Here is a 17906-nt window from a genome sequence, read left to right on the forward strand (position 1 = left end):
TACTTATGTTTACATGTTTTTATAACAAGGCGCTACAATGTGAAAGGTGTGTTAATTTCTTACATTCTTAAAACGGTTCAAAGTGTTTTATAAATTAATAAGAGCTAATAGCAGGACAGAAAAATTAAAGTATTAATAATATCTGGTAACATTTAATTTCACGCTTTACATATTTTTTATAAATTTTGTACCCATTTTCAGCTTTTTTTGCTTTTATCTTAATATGTAACGTATTTAAATTAAGATTAGTTATTTTATAACCAAAGTAAAACTGTAGGTAATTTTTAAATCATATAAACCCACATATGCTCTTTATCCTAGTATTTTTGTTTAATTTTATACTTTCCTCATATTTTGTATTTACTTTTGGTATTCTGTTTATGTTGTATTCTTTTGTTGTGTCATCTTGACACATTTCCCTAGAGGTTTAATACCGTTTAACAAGAAAATAAAATAAATAGAGAAAAATTACAAAAGAGAGGTATTAAATGTAATGATAGAGAAAAAATAAGAATTAATTCACTAAAAGACTTAACACACCATATTACCTAATGAAAGGTCTTCATCATATATCTCGCAGGATAAAATTTACAATGATTTTTGTTGTTTGTTCATTTCGTTTAGGGAAAATCCATATCAAAACGTTCAGGAAACTACTATTTTCCCGCAAATATGAAGGCAAGGGTAAATTTCCTTAATTTTGTGCAAAATACCAATCTCACACCTTGACGTGCACAGTTCCAATTTTGTTGTTCTTTATTTTCTTTCATTCATTTAGACTTCAATATAAACGATTCGCTTCAAGTTCATTTTTATATCTTGTTTTGTTTTTATGGATATATAGCGATAATTATAACATGGTACTGTTAAAATTGGAAAAGAGTGTACGCAAACTTTTCCTGACAAAATTTGGGTATCATATTGTAAAATGTACGTTATACGAGCGAAATCTGTAATCACTTCTATTTCTTAAAAAAACTTATTTTTTTTCGAAATCTGTGAATATTTTTATTTCATACCAAAAACCGATATCTTGAGAGAAAAAAGTCAGTTTTTCTTAAAAACTATTAGAGATACAGCTAAAACAAGATCACTTTTACCAAAAACCTATCGGAAATGTTGATCAATTTATTCCTCACTAAATGAAAACATAGGCCGTTTTTCTCGAAAACAATAAGAGATACAGCAAAAACATTTCCTTTCAAAAACGTATATTATTATTAGTAATAACATAAAGGTCCATTTTCTCGAAAGAGATTTGGCAAAAACGTATTTTTTGCTTTAAAACATAAAAATTCATTTTTATCGAAAACTATAAGTAAAAACAATTGAAATCTGTGATTACTTTTATTTCATATTAAAAACGTATCTTTTAGTGAAAACATAAAGGTCTGTTTTACTCGAAAACTATAAGAGATATAGCAAAGACGATCGAAATCTGTGATCTTTCTATTTTCTTCCAAAAAAAATATATTTTGAGTGAAAATATAAAAGTTAGTTTTTTCATAGACTATAAGTGATACAGCAAAAATAAGCAAAATCTGTAATCACATTTACTTCCTACCAAATACGAGTGAGCCTGTGAGCCAATATCTTTCTCGCATATTTTATGTGGATAGGCACCGTCGTGGAGCCTAGCCCTAATATAAGGTCTTCGTCAGAAAATGACTTTAACGCTCCTTATTGCCATAATAATACGATTATAGCGAAGTAATAATCGTATTATTATGGCAATATTGTTGTACTTATTAATGTACTTCGTTCAAATATTACACTATAATAAAATATTTATAAATATCAAAGTTTGTTTTTATTTAGCAGAGAAATAAAAAGTTATCACTTTTTATTTTCTGCTAAAATTGGAAATATATTAAATCTATTTATATATGCAATATTTGAACAAGTAACAAAAACAATATACACATTGTCACGAAAAATTTAAAAGCTCACATCTAAACCTTAAAATAATAGATGATATGTCACAAATACACATACAAAAATTTATGTATATGTATTTAAAATTCCATTTAATATACTACTGATATTGTTACATGCTGTGATAGCAGTAAAAATTATATATGTATTATAAAAAACTTTAGTTTACATGTTATGTTGTATTGTTTACACAGATGAAAAAGCAATTGTTACCACAGTCTGGGGACAAAGCGTAACACCGAAATATTTCTAGTAACTGGACTGGTAAAAATTATTTTAAATTAAAATTTTTAAAACTGTTACATTTGTATACATCAATATTTTTAGGAAATTATTTATGGAATACTTAGACACATTTTAAGCCAAAGGATTATAAAAAAATTTTAAAAATTAAAAAAAAGTAATTTTGAATATGTCAGTAACCATGGAATAAAACTTTAAAATTTTGAATGTATGTAAATCCGCACTACAAATAGTAAAGTAATTTTTTTTATCAATTATTCAAAATATACAAAGTTTTGTCAAATATTGTTTATTTATTTATGTGCCTGCATACTTAGATATATTTTATAATCATTTTCATAATACTGCACCATAAGAATATTTTAAAACAAGTACGTGATATTTGATACTTGTTGTCACTATCAAGTGTTATAAAATAACAACAGAAGTAACAAATGCAAAAATAAAGCACAATTTTCTGTCATTTTGTTGCTTTTTGTTTGCATTATTTTTCACATCAACTGTTCGAGTTAAACCAAACATTAACTAACACAATCATTTATAAGTATGTATGAGTAGAAAAAAATATTAAAAGAAAGGGTCTATTGCACGGTATACATATACTTATGACTTGTTTTTGATGTTTGCTTTTGTTGTCTTTGTAGTTGATGTTGATACCACAAATGATGATGGTGTGTGTTGTTAATGATGTTGACGTTATTGTTTCTGCAATTGCCTTAAATGCATTTTGTCTTTAGGCCATTTTATAAAGGCATAAGTAACACTTCCTTATTATGTTGATTGTTGTACTATCGTATCATGCTGACATTCTCACTCACTCCCTGACCTCTTCTTTCTACTACATTCATACACACATATTTATGTATATGTGTGCATATACTTGGATATGTTTACCACTTGTGTGTCTTCTTTATAATACACAAGAGCAATTGTTGCTACTCGATGCAGCCAGCAACTGACTGGTCTTTAAAGAACAACCCAATACTTAAAAATATGAAGGGTTAATGTGTTTGTTATTGTTGTTCGTGATGTTAAAATGATAATATTGTTGTTGGTGGTTTGTATATGTGTTGACATTAAATATATGTAGTATGGTATGTGATATATTGTGCAATTACATATGAGGGCAAAAGTATAGATAAGTATTTTTTAATATTAAACATTTGAATTAAGTAACAGGGCTTAACTCTACTGAATCTTAAATGTCATCCTCCAAATTGTAACTATAAAAATTATTTTAAACATTTTTTCTATCAGTACAGTTTACTTTAATAAAATATCACTTAAATTAAATTAAATTAAATTAAGAAAACAGTTTTTAAAAAATTGGTAGATAGTAGTAGTCAAAATAAGTCATTTTATCCAAAAGGGTGTTTGTAATTTATTACCTATTGCTCCAAATATGTATATGAATATAATAACTTCTTCATTATTATTGCCAACTCAAATCATGTTATCATGTAAGAAAGCAAATCAATACTTTTTTAATGACCGAACAATAGAAAGTTCATTTTAAGAAAATAGGTTTATATGTTTATTTTATAATAAATTTAATAAAACTTGCAGTCTTATAAAAGATATATCATTATAAATGAGAGAATTCATACATAGAATTCTGTACTCATCTGTATGTATGTGTTTATAAGGGTTTTGTGAAAATTGTTTGGTCGATGTCATCATATATCATTTTAAGTGCATATGTTGTCATATTAAGCATCATATTTATTTCGCCGTTTTGACGCCACTGTCATGGTAATAGTCAACCACTATGTTTTATAAGATTTCTTAAACGTATACATACTTACAAATTTACACATCTAAAGAAACATTTGCCATGTATTTGTGTTTATAGTGACTTAATATACACATTCTTATATACAAATATACCCACATAACAATACTTGTATAATCATTGTTCTCATCTTTATGGTATCATTCTGCAAGTATTTGTATGACGCCTGCTTTTTCAATATTTTGCATTGGATTTAAAATGCAAGGGCTACACTTTGAAGGCCTTTTAAATATGATATACTCCTTTTAAAAAAAATTTCTCTTAAAAGACACAAATTTATTTAAAATTCAAACTATCAATTGTTATTTTAATCTTTATGAGACAAAATTTAATATTAAGAACTTTTAACGAAGTAGTATTTTAAAATATAAAAATTTTCATTCCCTGAGATCTTACATAGTATAAAAGCCAGCCCAAAGGCATTTTCAAGTTTCCTTACAGAAGCGAGTAGACAAGATCTAAGATGCCAATTACACGCCGTTTAAAATTGAAACGGTTTTGCAATAAGACTGGTTGCACTTATACATATCTGCAAAATAAGGTCTTTTTAGAAAGAAGCCTTTTTACTGAATTTTCACGTACATTGCAGTATTAATATACACGTGCATTGCAGCATTAATATACATTACGATGACCCCGTTTATATAATTCAAAAATTAGGTTGGGTAGCATTATCAAATTTTGTTTTCGTTTATCGATTATCTATCATACCTGAAAATTTGAAACATTAACTTTACATATAATGGGAAGCAGACATGATTAATTGTTTTTCAAAGGGCTGTGAAAATATTTCACTGTGTTAACTTTTTGTGCTAACTTTTTTAGTTTTTGTGATAGAAGTGAACAATAAAACATAATAATATTTTCGATAATATAATTTGAAGCCCGAAAAAAATTGAAATTAAACCCGATAACTGACCGCCGGACACATGTTTCAAATATATGTACTGCTTGTGATGTAGAACAAAATTTGGTTAAAATATAGAAAAAAAACAGTAATAATTTGATTTAATTTTTTTGTTAAGTTTTGTGAAATAAACAATAAATATCTGCTTTCTTATATTTGTTTAATAAATGGAAGTGCATATAAAACAGCAAAATAAGTTCTTATTTTTGTAATTTTTTCTTTTATTTTACTAATGACAAATCTGCCCCATTCCCTTGGCGCATTTACCTCATTGATGGGGTGGTATAGCCGTTTTTGGTCAGTGCGGAAAAGATAAAAAATATGTACATGAGGATGACTTATGAAAGATTGAAAGGAATACTAAAGCCAACATATCTAAGTATCCGAACAAAGAAAAAAATTAATAATATGTATTGTGGTTTTAATTTGAGGCCGCCTCAAAAATAGTGGCGTATGGTCCACCTTCTACCCTACTGATGTTTCTTCCAAAAATTAAGGTTTGGTTTATTCAAAAATTTTCTTTTTTAAGGTTTTTCACTTTTTATGCAAAGGAATAATTATAAATTTTAATATCATCTGAAAGCTCTGTTTAAAGGCATATTACAAATTTTTGTTTAGTAGAAAAATATTTAATATTTTGTAATTTGATATTTTAAAAATATTTAATTGTATTAATTTAATGTAATTAACTGAAAAATGTGTATAACTAGACCTCATTGAAAAAACAAAAAAATTGTATATACTTAGCACATAAATATTTAATACGATACTTAAACCTTTTAATGGACTTTCATACAATATAAAATTTATTTTTCTTTGTAAGATTAAAGGACCATTTAATCCTTTGACAAATTGAAAAATAATTTCTTAGAGTGAGCTAAATTTTTATTTCCGTTTTGGTGCCACCCTAATATACACACATACACTTATGTCCACAAAAAGATCATTGTCTTTATTATAATCATTGTTGGTGTTCTATTTTCTATTGCCTTTTATGTATCATTCATAGATGCAAATGATATGTTTACTTAGTGATAGATATATTCACGATACCAAAATAGTTGATGGAATCGCTTGAAAAGCAGAAAAGGCTTTTGTTATGCATCACTGGATATAATTTATGGTATCAATATATACATATGCATAATAAAAACAACAGAATTAGAAATTTGTTTAACAACAAAAGTTTACCTGCAGTTTTGATTGTTTTATATTATTCACAGAATAAAAATTGCATGATGCCATAAAAACCCTTATATGATGCAAGTAACATTTATAATAAGTTATGTGTTCGGCAGTTTTTTAACACCCTATTTTATATAAAGGGTCATTTTTTGGTTGAATTTAAAATCAGACAGTCTTATGTTAAAAATTATAGAAGAACATTGTATAAGAACACCTAAACTCTTACTTATATCCTAGTTTTACGCTAGAGACTAAAATATATTTTTAATTCTATGTATGAAATACTTACACTATTCAATATTTTAACCTTTTTAATGCAGGACAGAGGAAACGTTCTTGCTGTGAAAACTGACAAATTCAGCTTTCTATCATGCTAACCCATTATACAATTTAAGAAGTTTCATCATAGCTACTGACCGGCAACAATTAAAATTTATATAAACAATTTAGTCTCGATAGTGATCATCAGGACATTGATAATCCTTTAGTCTGTGAAGAATTAAATCATATTGTACCTCAACCAGTCTTCTCCGCAGCATCTTTCTTTGATGAATGACCCCATCCTGGTGTATTCTAGGATAAAGAGGTGCTACCAATACCTCCTGATAAAATGTATTCTCGGCGTTTCCTTTTATTGATTTGTTAATTAGTCGAACCAAAGCCCTGCAAGCCCTACTACTACGTGTGGCCAGTTGTGTTTTCATAGGATCCACGTACTTGCTATGGTTTAAACATAAATTTACGGTGAAGTGACCGTTGAAGTTGCTGTTGAATTGGGAGTAGAGTTGGTTGGAACGTTGTAGATGATAAGAGTAAAGTAGGGACAAGTTATTCCTCATACAATCAGTATGATATTTTTACCTGATGTTGGATCCGCCTTTTCTATTGGTTTAAACCACTGATTTCCTTTTCCTTTATAAGGGTTTGATTTTGCTTAAACCATGATACCTGTTATTTCTCAACGCGGCTACTATGACAGTAAATTTAATATCAAAGTGATTATACATGGACAGGCAGAACTGCAGTGTTACACACTGTGTGGTACAAAAATACCACTGTGAAATGTTGCCAATACGGCAAGTAAAGCCATTAGACATTCAAGTCGTTAAGCATTTTGTTACCAAAAAACACAGATTTATTTCAGTAAATCACTGCATCTGCATTATGCGAATTGAATATTTTCTAACAATTTGTGATATTAAAAGAATAACAAAATTTAATTTAATGACAATTTAAAGAAGATTTACAAAATAATTGACCCCATATAAATAAAATAAACATATGGTGAATATTGTTTTTTTTAATACATTTATTTATGTAATATTTTCTTTTAGTATGATCTCATTTATTTAATTATTTTATATCTTATACTGTTTGTTGATCTTAAGTCATATCTTATAAATTTTACAAAATAAACAAATATATAGTTAAGATATTTTTTTATTTTTTAAAGATTTTTTTATCAGAATCTTTTTAATGCTAACTTCAACATAATAATGTCATTAAATGATGATTAAAATTAAAAATTAAAATATTGAAAGCAAATAACTTAAATGTAAAAATATTAAACATTAAAGTAAATAAAATTATATTTTCGTAAACATATTATTAACTTATTTTTACTAATAATTACTTTTAACACATATTTTAATACACACCGATTGAATATAATTAATTTAATAATTATAATTTTTTTTGTTTGTATTTACTTAAATTTTATAGATTTATTTAGATTCTACATAGATTTGTTTGGTTTAAATTTTGAATTTTTTGATGTTTTTTTAATATATATTTTTTATTATTTCATTAATGAAAAGAGAAAATAGGTAAAAGATTTGTTGGTTTAGAAAGTGTAGGTGAGGTTTGTTTTACATTTTTTTTTAATTATAATGATAATAATTTTAATTTTTGTTAATTCTTTTTTTCGCTATTATATTTTTTTATTATTTAATGATAATTCACACTTTTAGCTAATTTCAATTTATTTATGTTTTATTATAAAGTTTTTTTGTTTGAATTTCAAATAATTTTATTTAAATATTAATTTTTAATGCCACATCATCATGTTTTTAAGTAAATATTTTTATATACTTTTTTCAACACATTTATTTGCACATTTACTATTCTTTGTTCTTATTAAATAAATACATAGTTTTAAATATTTTTATTATTTATTTATTTATTAATTATTTTATATTTATAATATTTTTTATTTAATTTGGTTTTTAATTAATATTGGCAATTTTTTCTTTTATATACACAGTGCCTGTTGGCGTAGAAAAATAATTTAATAAAAAAAATTATAATATCGTTTACCATTTTTCTCAAAAATTAGACAGTGCTTCTTAATATTCTATTATAAATATCTGTTACAGTTTTGTATTTATTTTTTTATATAATTTAGGTTTTTATACTAAGTTTTTAATAATTTTTATTGGTGGTCTTGAAGTTTGAAAAAATGCTGTAGTATTTGTATTTATTTATTTTTGTTATTTACATAATTTTATTTGTATTTGTAATATACATATATTCAAATTAATATTTGCGTTAATGAAATCATAATATTAATTATTCCTAAAGATTATATTGCGCCTTTAGGATTCTTAACAATCGAACACGCAGACCTTAAAAAGTATTTTGCTAAAAAAGTATGTAATCTAAATAAGTCTAATTCGTCTAATATAACTAGTACCTCTGTCGTATCTGGCACAATAAGAAGTGCCTCAAACTGTGTTTAAAATCTTTATATATAGTTTTATAAAAAGGGAACTTTTGCATCGCTTTTAGAAAACAATTTTAAATTTTTGTTTTAAAATTAATCTATTAAACGTTTATATTATATAATACGATCAGTAGATTTTATATTTATATAGAAAAAAATATTTTCAAACAGATTATAAACCAAAAATTGGTTCCTTTGGGAAACTCTATATTGCAACTGATAACCTGAAACTTGAACTCGTTCACTCCAACCTTGTTTTTGCATGCATTTTTGTTAAAATCTATACATACATACATACATACATACATACATACATACATACATACATACATACATACATACATACATACATACATACATACATATATAAATATTTGACTTATAGAATCTGAGCGTATGATTAATATTTAATACAATACGTATTGAAAAATAATCATACGTTTTTTAATCTTATGTAGTCAGTTAATCGATAAATTTCTATCAATTGGCCGATTAAGAAAAATTTACTTTTTAACAGTAAGATTACTGTTTATTATCAACAAAATTCAGTATTTTAGAAATTAAATTTCTTTTTTATTAATTTCTTAATTATTTTTCTATAATGAAAAAGATTTATTTGATGATTTTTAAAACAATACTTCTGAAACATTTTACGAATTTGTTCTGATTTATTTACCTCTAGAATGGGTTTATACAGAAATATTTCTGATCCTTAAAAAAGGAAATAGTGAATCTACAACCTGTTTTGAGAAACATTGTTGTATTTCTTAGGTATTATTAATTTTTTCAGCAATAGTTATACAATAGTAAGATTACTGTTTATTATCAACAAAATTCAGTATTTTAGAAATTAAATTTCTTTTTTTTTAATTTCTTAATTATTTTTCTATAATGAAAAAGATTTATTTGATGATTTTTATAACAATACTTTTGAAACATTTTAAGAAATTGTTCTGATTTATTTACTTCTATAATGGGTTTATACAGAAATATTTCTGATCCCTAAAAAAGGAAATAATGACTCTACATCCTGTTTTGAGAAATATTGTTGTTTTCTTAGGTATTATTAATTTTTTCAGCAATAGTTATACGCTATTTCGTTGGAACGTATGAATTCTGGAACGCGTTGAGAAGTGGAAAATTATAATATCGCTTATAATGAAAACTATTGTAAAAAGCTATTGAAAAATCTAGTTTCCTTATATCAGATTAACCGAATAATTTTGAATTCTTCGATTATTCACCGGCTAACATAAAACTTCAAATAAATATTGAATAAGACAAAAACCCAAAAAAATTGAATACCATAACACATATGTGCAAAATCGTATCAAGTAACCTATGTCGAAAAGTCGATTTCTATAAAATTTGCCCCAAAGCAAGTACTCTTGAGTAGTCAAGAACTATTAAAGTTAAAGTCGGTCAAAGTTGAACATACATGTTTTTTATTAAGTGTAACTTTTCATGTAATGGTCCTAATAAAAGTTGTCCAAAGATGTTTTGGTAGCAATATCTTCACTGTTTCTAAATAAAAATTTAAATTTATTTTTTTATCAAATTTTATAATATTGATCGCAAACAAACCTTACAAGGAAATAAAATATTATTAATAAAATATCTACTGCACACTTTTGTGGATAAATTAAAAAAATGTATTAAAGAAAATTAAATAAAATTGTTTAGTTTAAAAAAGTTTTGTTATTTTATATTACAGTTTTATATTATATTTCTGTAAAGCGAAATCACTATTTTTGTTATTTTACCATTAGATACTTGCTATATACTTAACTTTTCTATAAACAAATTATAACTATTTCTTAATATTATCTAAATATGCATTATAATGGAAGTAAAATTTATATGTAATGCATATTAATATGTAAATTTTTAATAGTTTTATATAGTTTTATATTTAAAGCGTTAAGCTTTTAAAACCAATAGCTTGAAGGCATAAACTGAAAAACATTATTTTATTTAAATATACACAAATTACATTTCTTTAATCACTTGTCATAACTAAAAAATACCGTAACACAAGATAGTAAGCCTTAAAAAATTAAATATTATTTTATTTTTATTCTGTATGTGTGTTATGCATAATTCATTATCAAAAGTTTACAGAACATCTTTTTTTTATTTTTTTTTCAAAAACCTTTATTTTTGATAAGACCCGGTATATTTACAATTTTTTTTTGTTTAGCTTAATATTGATTTTTTTTGTTCACATTTATATATTTTATATTTTAAAATGCAGTTCTTATGTTCGAAATAATATATTTTCAAGGTAATTTCTAATTCAAGAGATTTTTTAAGTATAAATATATTTGTATAATATATATATTAATTATAAAACTTTGGTTTACAGGTTTTACTTTTTTGTTGTTTTTTTTTAATGATTGTAAAAAGTTTTCATTGATAAAATCAAATAAATTCTTAATTAAAAAATGTTTTTATTTTTTTCTGGTTCAATGTAAATAATACATGCATTTTTTTGAGAGGGTTATGTAAAAATTTCTTTTTAATATCTTTGGGTTTGTTTCTTTAATAATTAAAATTAATTACACATAAACAGGCAGCTGCTGCTAAAAATAGCAGAGAATTTAGAGTTTGAAGAGGTGATGTTTTGCTGCCATAAAATGTTACACTTAAATCACGCATCTCGTTATCTGCAAAAAGAGGAAGATAGATAAAATTAAAAAATGTTATATAACGTTTTATAAAGTAGTATAGACAAAATATTACAAATATAAATATATAAGAAAAACTAAAAATTTAACGAAAAAAAAAAACACTAGATACATTAATAAAATATTTAATTCATTTTCGTATACATTTCACTAATCTCAGTATTATTTAGAGTATGGAAGTAAAAAAAAGTCGCATAACCTACAAACTTTCCACAATTTCATCTATTATTCCGTTTGGCTGTATAATTGAGTCCCAAATATTATAATCTGCATTTTTCAGAATTTAATTTCGATAGGACTACCTTAACTAGTGGCGGCACGGCTCTGAAGTGAAAAATTGTTTTTTCAAAAATATTACAACTTAGTTTTTATTTTAATTTTAATAATTGGAATATGTATTAATTTACCGTTTCAAAATGATATAAAACACAAAAATCGAATAGAAATTTTAAAAGATATTACAAATTACTTTAATCATTTAGTGTCAAAAAACACTTAAATGAAAAATATTAAAAAAAATTAAACTTTTGGTACATAAACCATGTCATTACTAAAACCATGTCATTACCTTAAATATATTCTTCAATTCAAAACTTTTAGATACTTGGTTTAGCAAATGAAAATGTTAATAAAATTTTTATGCGACTTATGAATAATAAAGAGAATAAAAAAGAATGTGAATCAGGTCGATACCATTCTATATTAGCGGCACTTGCGCTTGAAATTATGATGATTTTGAAAAAAACTTGAAAAAAACAGGCTTTATTCTTTACTTTAAGACATTTTATATATATTTAAAAAAAATATATAATTCAATATGATAAGAAATATGCGTCTAACCCTTAAATGTAAACATATTGTTAAAATTATTCAAATGTCCGTAATATATGAGGAAATTATTCGAGACTATTTTGCGATATGACAATTCTCATAATTATTAAAATTTCCTTACATGCTCACAAATTTTGTTAAAATCGGTGACAATCGAAAAAATTTTTAATAAGTCTTATATTAGTTTTTTTTTTTTTTTTTTTGAATGCCAATTGAAAATAATTTCACATATTTACATACAATACTCTTGTAGTTGTTTTAAATAAATATTTTTGTATAACAATTCTGCAATGCTTAATTTTACGTGAACATGTATATACTATCGATTCCTAAAGAATTTGGACCTTATTATTGCGAGGACTTAAGTTTATTTTTGCTTAAATAAACATAAATTTGGATAACAACTTTGTTACATAATTAACTTTAGATTGCTTATTTTCTTACATATTGGTTACTAAATTATAGTTTAGGTAAATTTAAAACATATATTTACTTAAATATTTGAAGAAACATGCAATGTTGTTTCTATTCGATTGCTATTATGTTTTTATTAAAAATAGTTATAGAAATATATGATAAAATTAAAAATATAAATTTTTATAAATATTAACATTAATTTGATATAAAACTAAAAATTCAAAACCTCTTGAAACTTTATTAAACATGCAGTTTTTAATATACCCAAGAAAAAAATTCTTAAATACACAAAAGTTTAATTAATAAAACAAGTTATATTGAAAGTTTAGAAAGAAATTAAAAAGCCAAAAAAGAAAAACGTTTTACGGAAGTATGTATATGTATAAGTTTAAAAGAACGAAGAAAGCATAAAATGGAATATTAGAAGGAAAAAAAGTTAGAGAAAAAGTTGTGCACTTGTTTGACTTGTCACAGGTAAGAAACTCAACGAAAAAGAAAACTAACCTGACAAGTGACCGTGATTTAAAAAGTTGGATAGATCAGTTAGTCCATCTGTAATTATTTAAGTGTTCAATACCATTGCAAGTGTAGGAAAGACTAAATAGACAGAACTTTGAACTTAAAAGTTTTTGTTTAGAAACTCAAAACCAAAACGATAAAGTAAACAAACAGAAAGGCGTGATGTGAAATGAAATGTAAGTGTAGAAAAAGAAGGTGTTTTTTATGAGTTGCAGCAAAGATAGTAGTGAAACTTTTATTTAACAAGAAGAGTTCGAAAAAAATGTTTTCATCGCTTTGGTATATAAATCAAAACTATAGAGATTTAAGGCTATAGCCCAAATATCAATTCCAGCATTCCCATTAGTACAAGACCTAAATGTATTTTATTGTTTTTCTAAAACTTAGATTTTTTAAAATAATTCTATACTCCACTTTAACTTTTATTTAACCACAAGCACACGCGTTAACCAGCATCATATTATTTAGTATTGTTTATCAAACATTTTACGTTGCTGACCAAATAACACAGCTGCATTGTGTGTTTGTAGGCATGAATTTATATTTTATTTTTTAAATTGTATTTTGTGGCAAATCAAATTACAATTTTAGTGTGATATATCGGTTAGATGTACACATTTACATGTTTTAGAAAAAAAAAAAATGACTAAAAATGTTTATGTACTTAATACATTTTTGTGCAAGCAAACAATTTTACCGCCAACAAAAATGTTAGTTACACTAAATATGCACAATTTCATAGAAATATTTTCATACATATATATCTTAACACATACCATCATTTGTCCATGCAAATGCTGCACATGATTTTATGTAGGACTATTTGCAAATGGGGGAGCCATGTCAACCTACTAAATTTACCACGTGATGATGACGATGATAGTGATGTCCATCAATGAAAATCAATGGTTTTGTGTTTCATTTATGGAAAAAAAATCAAAAAAACCGCACAAATAAAACCAAAGCACAAAGCATATACTGCACAAGCACAATTTCATGTTTATACCATTTTGCCAGAAGGTTTACACAGAAACAAAATTGAGAATCAATTTTGGTATTTAAATACCCTACAATAGATTTCACTATAAAAACGGCCACTTAAATAAAAATGTGGCAGAGAGTGGGAAATATATTTTGAAACTAAAGAAAATATAGCAATCAATGTATGAAACAAAAATATTCAAATATTTTTCAAATGTTGCTACAATAACCCAAAAAAACTTTTAAAATTTTTGGTAATGAATGTAATTATTTTATATATTACTTAGTAATGAGTTTGTATTAATTATCATCTTGATGGATCATCGAAAAAAATCACTGAAAACTACTGTACATCCGTATGTCAGTCAGTATAAGTATATTTGTATGCACCAATTTCTGTAGCTCATTTAAAATATAAAACAAAAAATAAGTAGATACATTTTCATAAACAAAGTAAAGTTTATGTTGGTTTTAAGCACTTATGGAACATTTTGTATGAGACATTTAAATTTCAATATACGAAATATATGTAACGCATTTATAGTTACATTCCTCAATGCCTTTAAGCTACATTCTCTATACAAAATATTTAAAATTGCAAAATAAAAGCCAAAAAATACAGAATGTTTTTATAACATTCTATGCAGTAACTTTATTAGCTGAGATTGCAAAATTTCAATGAAACTAGTCAAAAATAATAGACAATTTACATGTTTGTTCAACGAGGGAAAATAACGTTTGTTAGCTTGCCGTTGAAAAAAATTAAGTTGGTAAAATTTTAAGCTAGGGTTATTTTATGAATTTTGAGAATTTTTATAAATAAAACCTATGAAGGAGGTAAAGTCATTGATTTAATAAAAAACTTCAAAATAAATATGACAACAGTTCCGGTTGGCTTTGGGACCTCAAAATAGGACATCATCGACATTAAAACGGGTGTCATTTTTCCTAAAAATTACCAATATAATACTCGTAAGACATAAGTTATTTTCCGAATATTCGATCACCTTCCGAAATTTACTTTTATTTACAACACATGCTTTGATGGTGGATATATAAGATGGTGTAGCTGATTATGACATTTTTGTTTGTTATACTCTACATCTTTTAAGGGTTTGTGCTGATGTTTGTAGCATACAAAAATATTCGTCCTATACCCACCTTAAAGTATACCAAGTGGCTTAGAATCGATTAAGCTATGTGCGTCCGTCCGTCTAGCTGGCTGGGTGACCATGTAAACTTTGTGCGCAAGGTAAAGGCCGCAATTTTCAATATAATTGATTGATATTTTTCACACACGCTTCTAGTTAAAATCGGTAAATTATTTCGACTAGCCCCCATACAACCGTACCCCCAAATATGGCCTTTGGGCTTATAATTAATTTAAATGATCTATTATATCAACAAAAGTCGACAAGACTTAGTTTTATGGAACTTTAAATGACACTAGCGATTTTTGTAATGATCGAGCTTCATTTGACCCTAGCTCCATACAAACTCCCCTTAATGATCAAAATTCACTTATAAACACTTACAAATTCTACATTAATAACTTTGAAGTAGACTTAACTTCCCCTACCAACATTTAAAATAATAAAGTCATATATTCCCTTACTCCCCCTTGAGCGCTCTTGTAAAAAATCTCTTTTTTTGCCAAGAAAAAAGTAAAAATATTCCGAAATAAAGTTAAAAAACAAATAACTTTATTTTTTTTTAATGATCCCAATTTTTAACATACCGAATGTTGTGGGGAATCATATGGTCGGCTATCCCTGACTATACATTTATACTTGTTTTTATATTAAAAATAAATACAAAATTATTGTTTTATTTAGCACTGTAACCTATTTATTTTTTTGCATTGAACACTGTGCAACAGTCATATGTACAGGAAACTGTATATGTGTACAGGAAACTATGGACCATTAGAATTAACTCTGTGTACTCAGTTTTTCATAATCAGCTCTTATGCTCCTGTCATGACTTTAATTTTTAAACAACATAGGATTTCAAATGATAGAATACTAAATTTATATAAAATTAAATATTATTATCAAATGAAGTTGAGAACCTCTGCTTCAAAATAATATGATTTTTTTTAATTTTATTTCAATTAAAAAGTAACAGAAATCTTAAAGAAAATTTGAAACATAAAAGTAGTTTAAAGTTTTTATGTCGAAAATGAGACCCTTTTAAATTAAAATTTCTATGTGAGTCAAGTTAATATATAATACTGTACAGATTCCCAACTTCCATTTGATACCAATATTAGCATCATACAATACATACATATATGTAAATATTTTAAATATTCGTTTTAAGTCCTTTAAACTTTGAAGTCTTTTTATAAGGATATAAGAGCTGATTATAAAAATCAGAGTACGCAGAATTGCTATAAGTGAAATTTATTTTCAAATGCATACCAATTTTCCCATGTGTGAGAGCTTTTTTCCAAAATTGTAACGGAGTGGTGGTAACAAACTGATGTAAATGCTTGTTCAAGTACATATGTAGATAAAAATCAACAAAGTATGTATAGATTTTTGTATTCTTGTCTTCACTGACGTTTTCAATGCCAAATATTTGAAATCAAAGACAAGTTTAAATCATATCAATCATAGATTTTGGTTCGCATAAAACTTTCGACCTTGTTATGGCCAAGTAATAATAATGTTACTAAATATTCCAAACTTAAATATTTTCGCGTATTAATAGTAAATCCTCTGTTCAAAATTCACCTGAGGGCAATAAATAAAAATAACGTTTCTCAATTGTTCTATGAAAATATTTAGTTTTTATGTAAATTTATCCTAATGTTAAATATTAGTAAGTTAATTAGTTTGTCAGAATGATATACATATTTTTAATCAAATCCGAAGAAATAAAACGAGTTTTGTGAACTTTCTTACCAGTGCACTTACCTCTATAAAGCTAGAGAATATATACAATTGGTGAATCTTCTACCTTACAAACAGAATAACAACATCAATCATTTTGATGGCTATAAAAATATAAGAGGTATATTGATCCATATTCCATTTGTAAGTATATATTTTTTTAGGATTTTTATTAGACGATAAGGCCGCGTGAATGGATCCTTAAAGTCCTGAATATGTGATTAAGTTTTTCTTCGGTATGATAGTTTTTTTAGAAACTTTGGTAAGACAAAATAAATTTTAAGTGAGAATGTTAATTGTATGATCAATGAGTAGCTTAGTGTTGAAATCTTCTAAATAGAAGTAGACACTAAATTAATCTCCAGTTTCAGAATTATTATTTTTTTTTGTAAGAGTATTTGAACTAGGGAAACTAGTGACCCCATGGTAAATTTACCAGTAAATAACATTGCAAGTGGGTTCTGAGTTTACTATTGTGAATTATAGTTTTAGTTCTTAGTTGCTGTTGTTTTCGCCGTTGTTGAACTCCAGAGTTAGTCAGAGATAGAGTGTAAGTTTGAGCAATTATAAACAAATACTCAAGAAAATATTGCACTGCGTGTCTCAGTTCGTGTTGATTTACTTTACTTTATGTTTTCTTATTGATTCTTAATTTCCTTTTGGTTTGTTTTATAAAAGAACCTCTGTACGACTTCTTTATATCGTACAGATGTATGTGAGTTTCTGTGTAAGAGAATATTAAAGTATGTATGTGAGTTTCTGTGTAAGAGAATATTAAAGTTACCAAGTA

General features: G+C 25.6%; 1 protein-coding gene across 5 annotated transcripts in view; it reads right to left on the reverse strand.

Annotated features, from left to right (window-relative positions):
• Positions 1–11289: 11289 nt before the first annotated feature.
• LOC111675782 overlaps positions 11290–17906 on the reverse strand; it is a 391828-nt gene continuing 385211 nt past the window's right edge. For 4 of the 5 annotated variants that reach the window (XM_046950025.1, XM_046950024.1, XM_046950027.1 and 1 more), the window contains 2 exons: positions 13224–13271; positions 11290–11450 (listed from right to left, as the gene is read on the reverse strand). In XM_046950025.1, coding sequence (XP_046805981.1) covers positions 11326–11450; positions 13224–13271 — 173 coding nt within the window. In that variant the 3' untranslated portion in view covers positions 11290–11325. The remainder of the gene's footprint in view (positions 11451–13223; positions 13272–17906) is intronic. The other variant, XM_046950028.1, reaches the window with a different exon arrangement.

This window comes from Lucilia cuprina, chromosome 4, assembly GCF_022045245.1.
Source record: "Lucilia cuprina isolate Lc7/37 chromosome 4, ASM2204524v1, whole genome shotgun sequence".
Classification (NCBI taxonomy): Eukaryota; Metazoa; Arthropoda; class Insecta; order Diptera; family Calliphoridae; genus Lucilia; species Lucilia cuprina.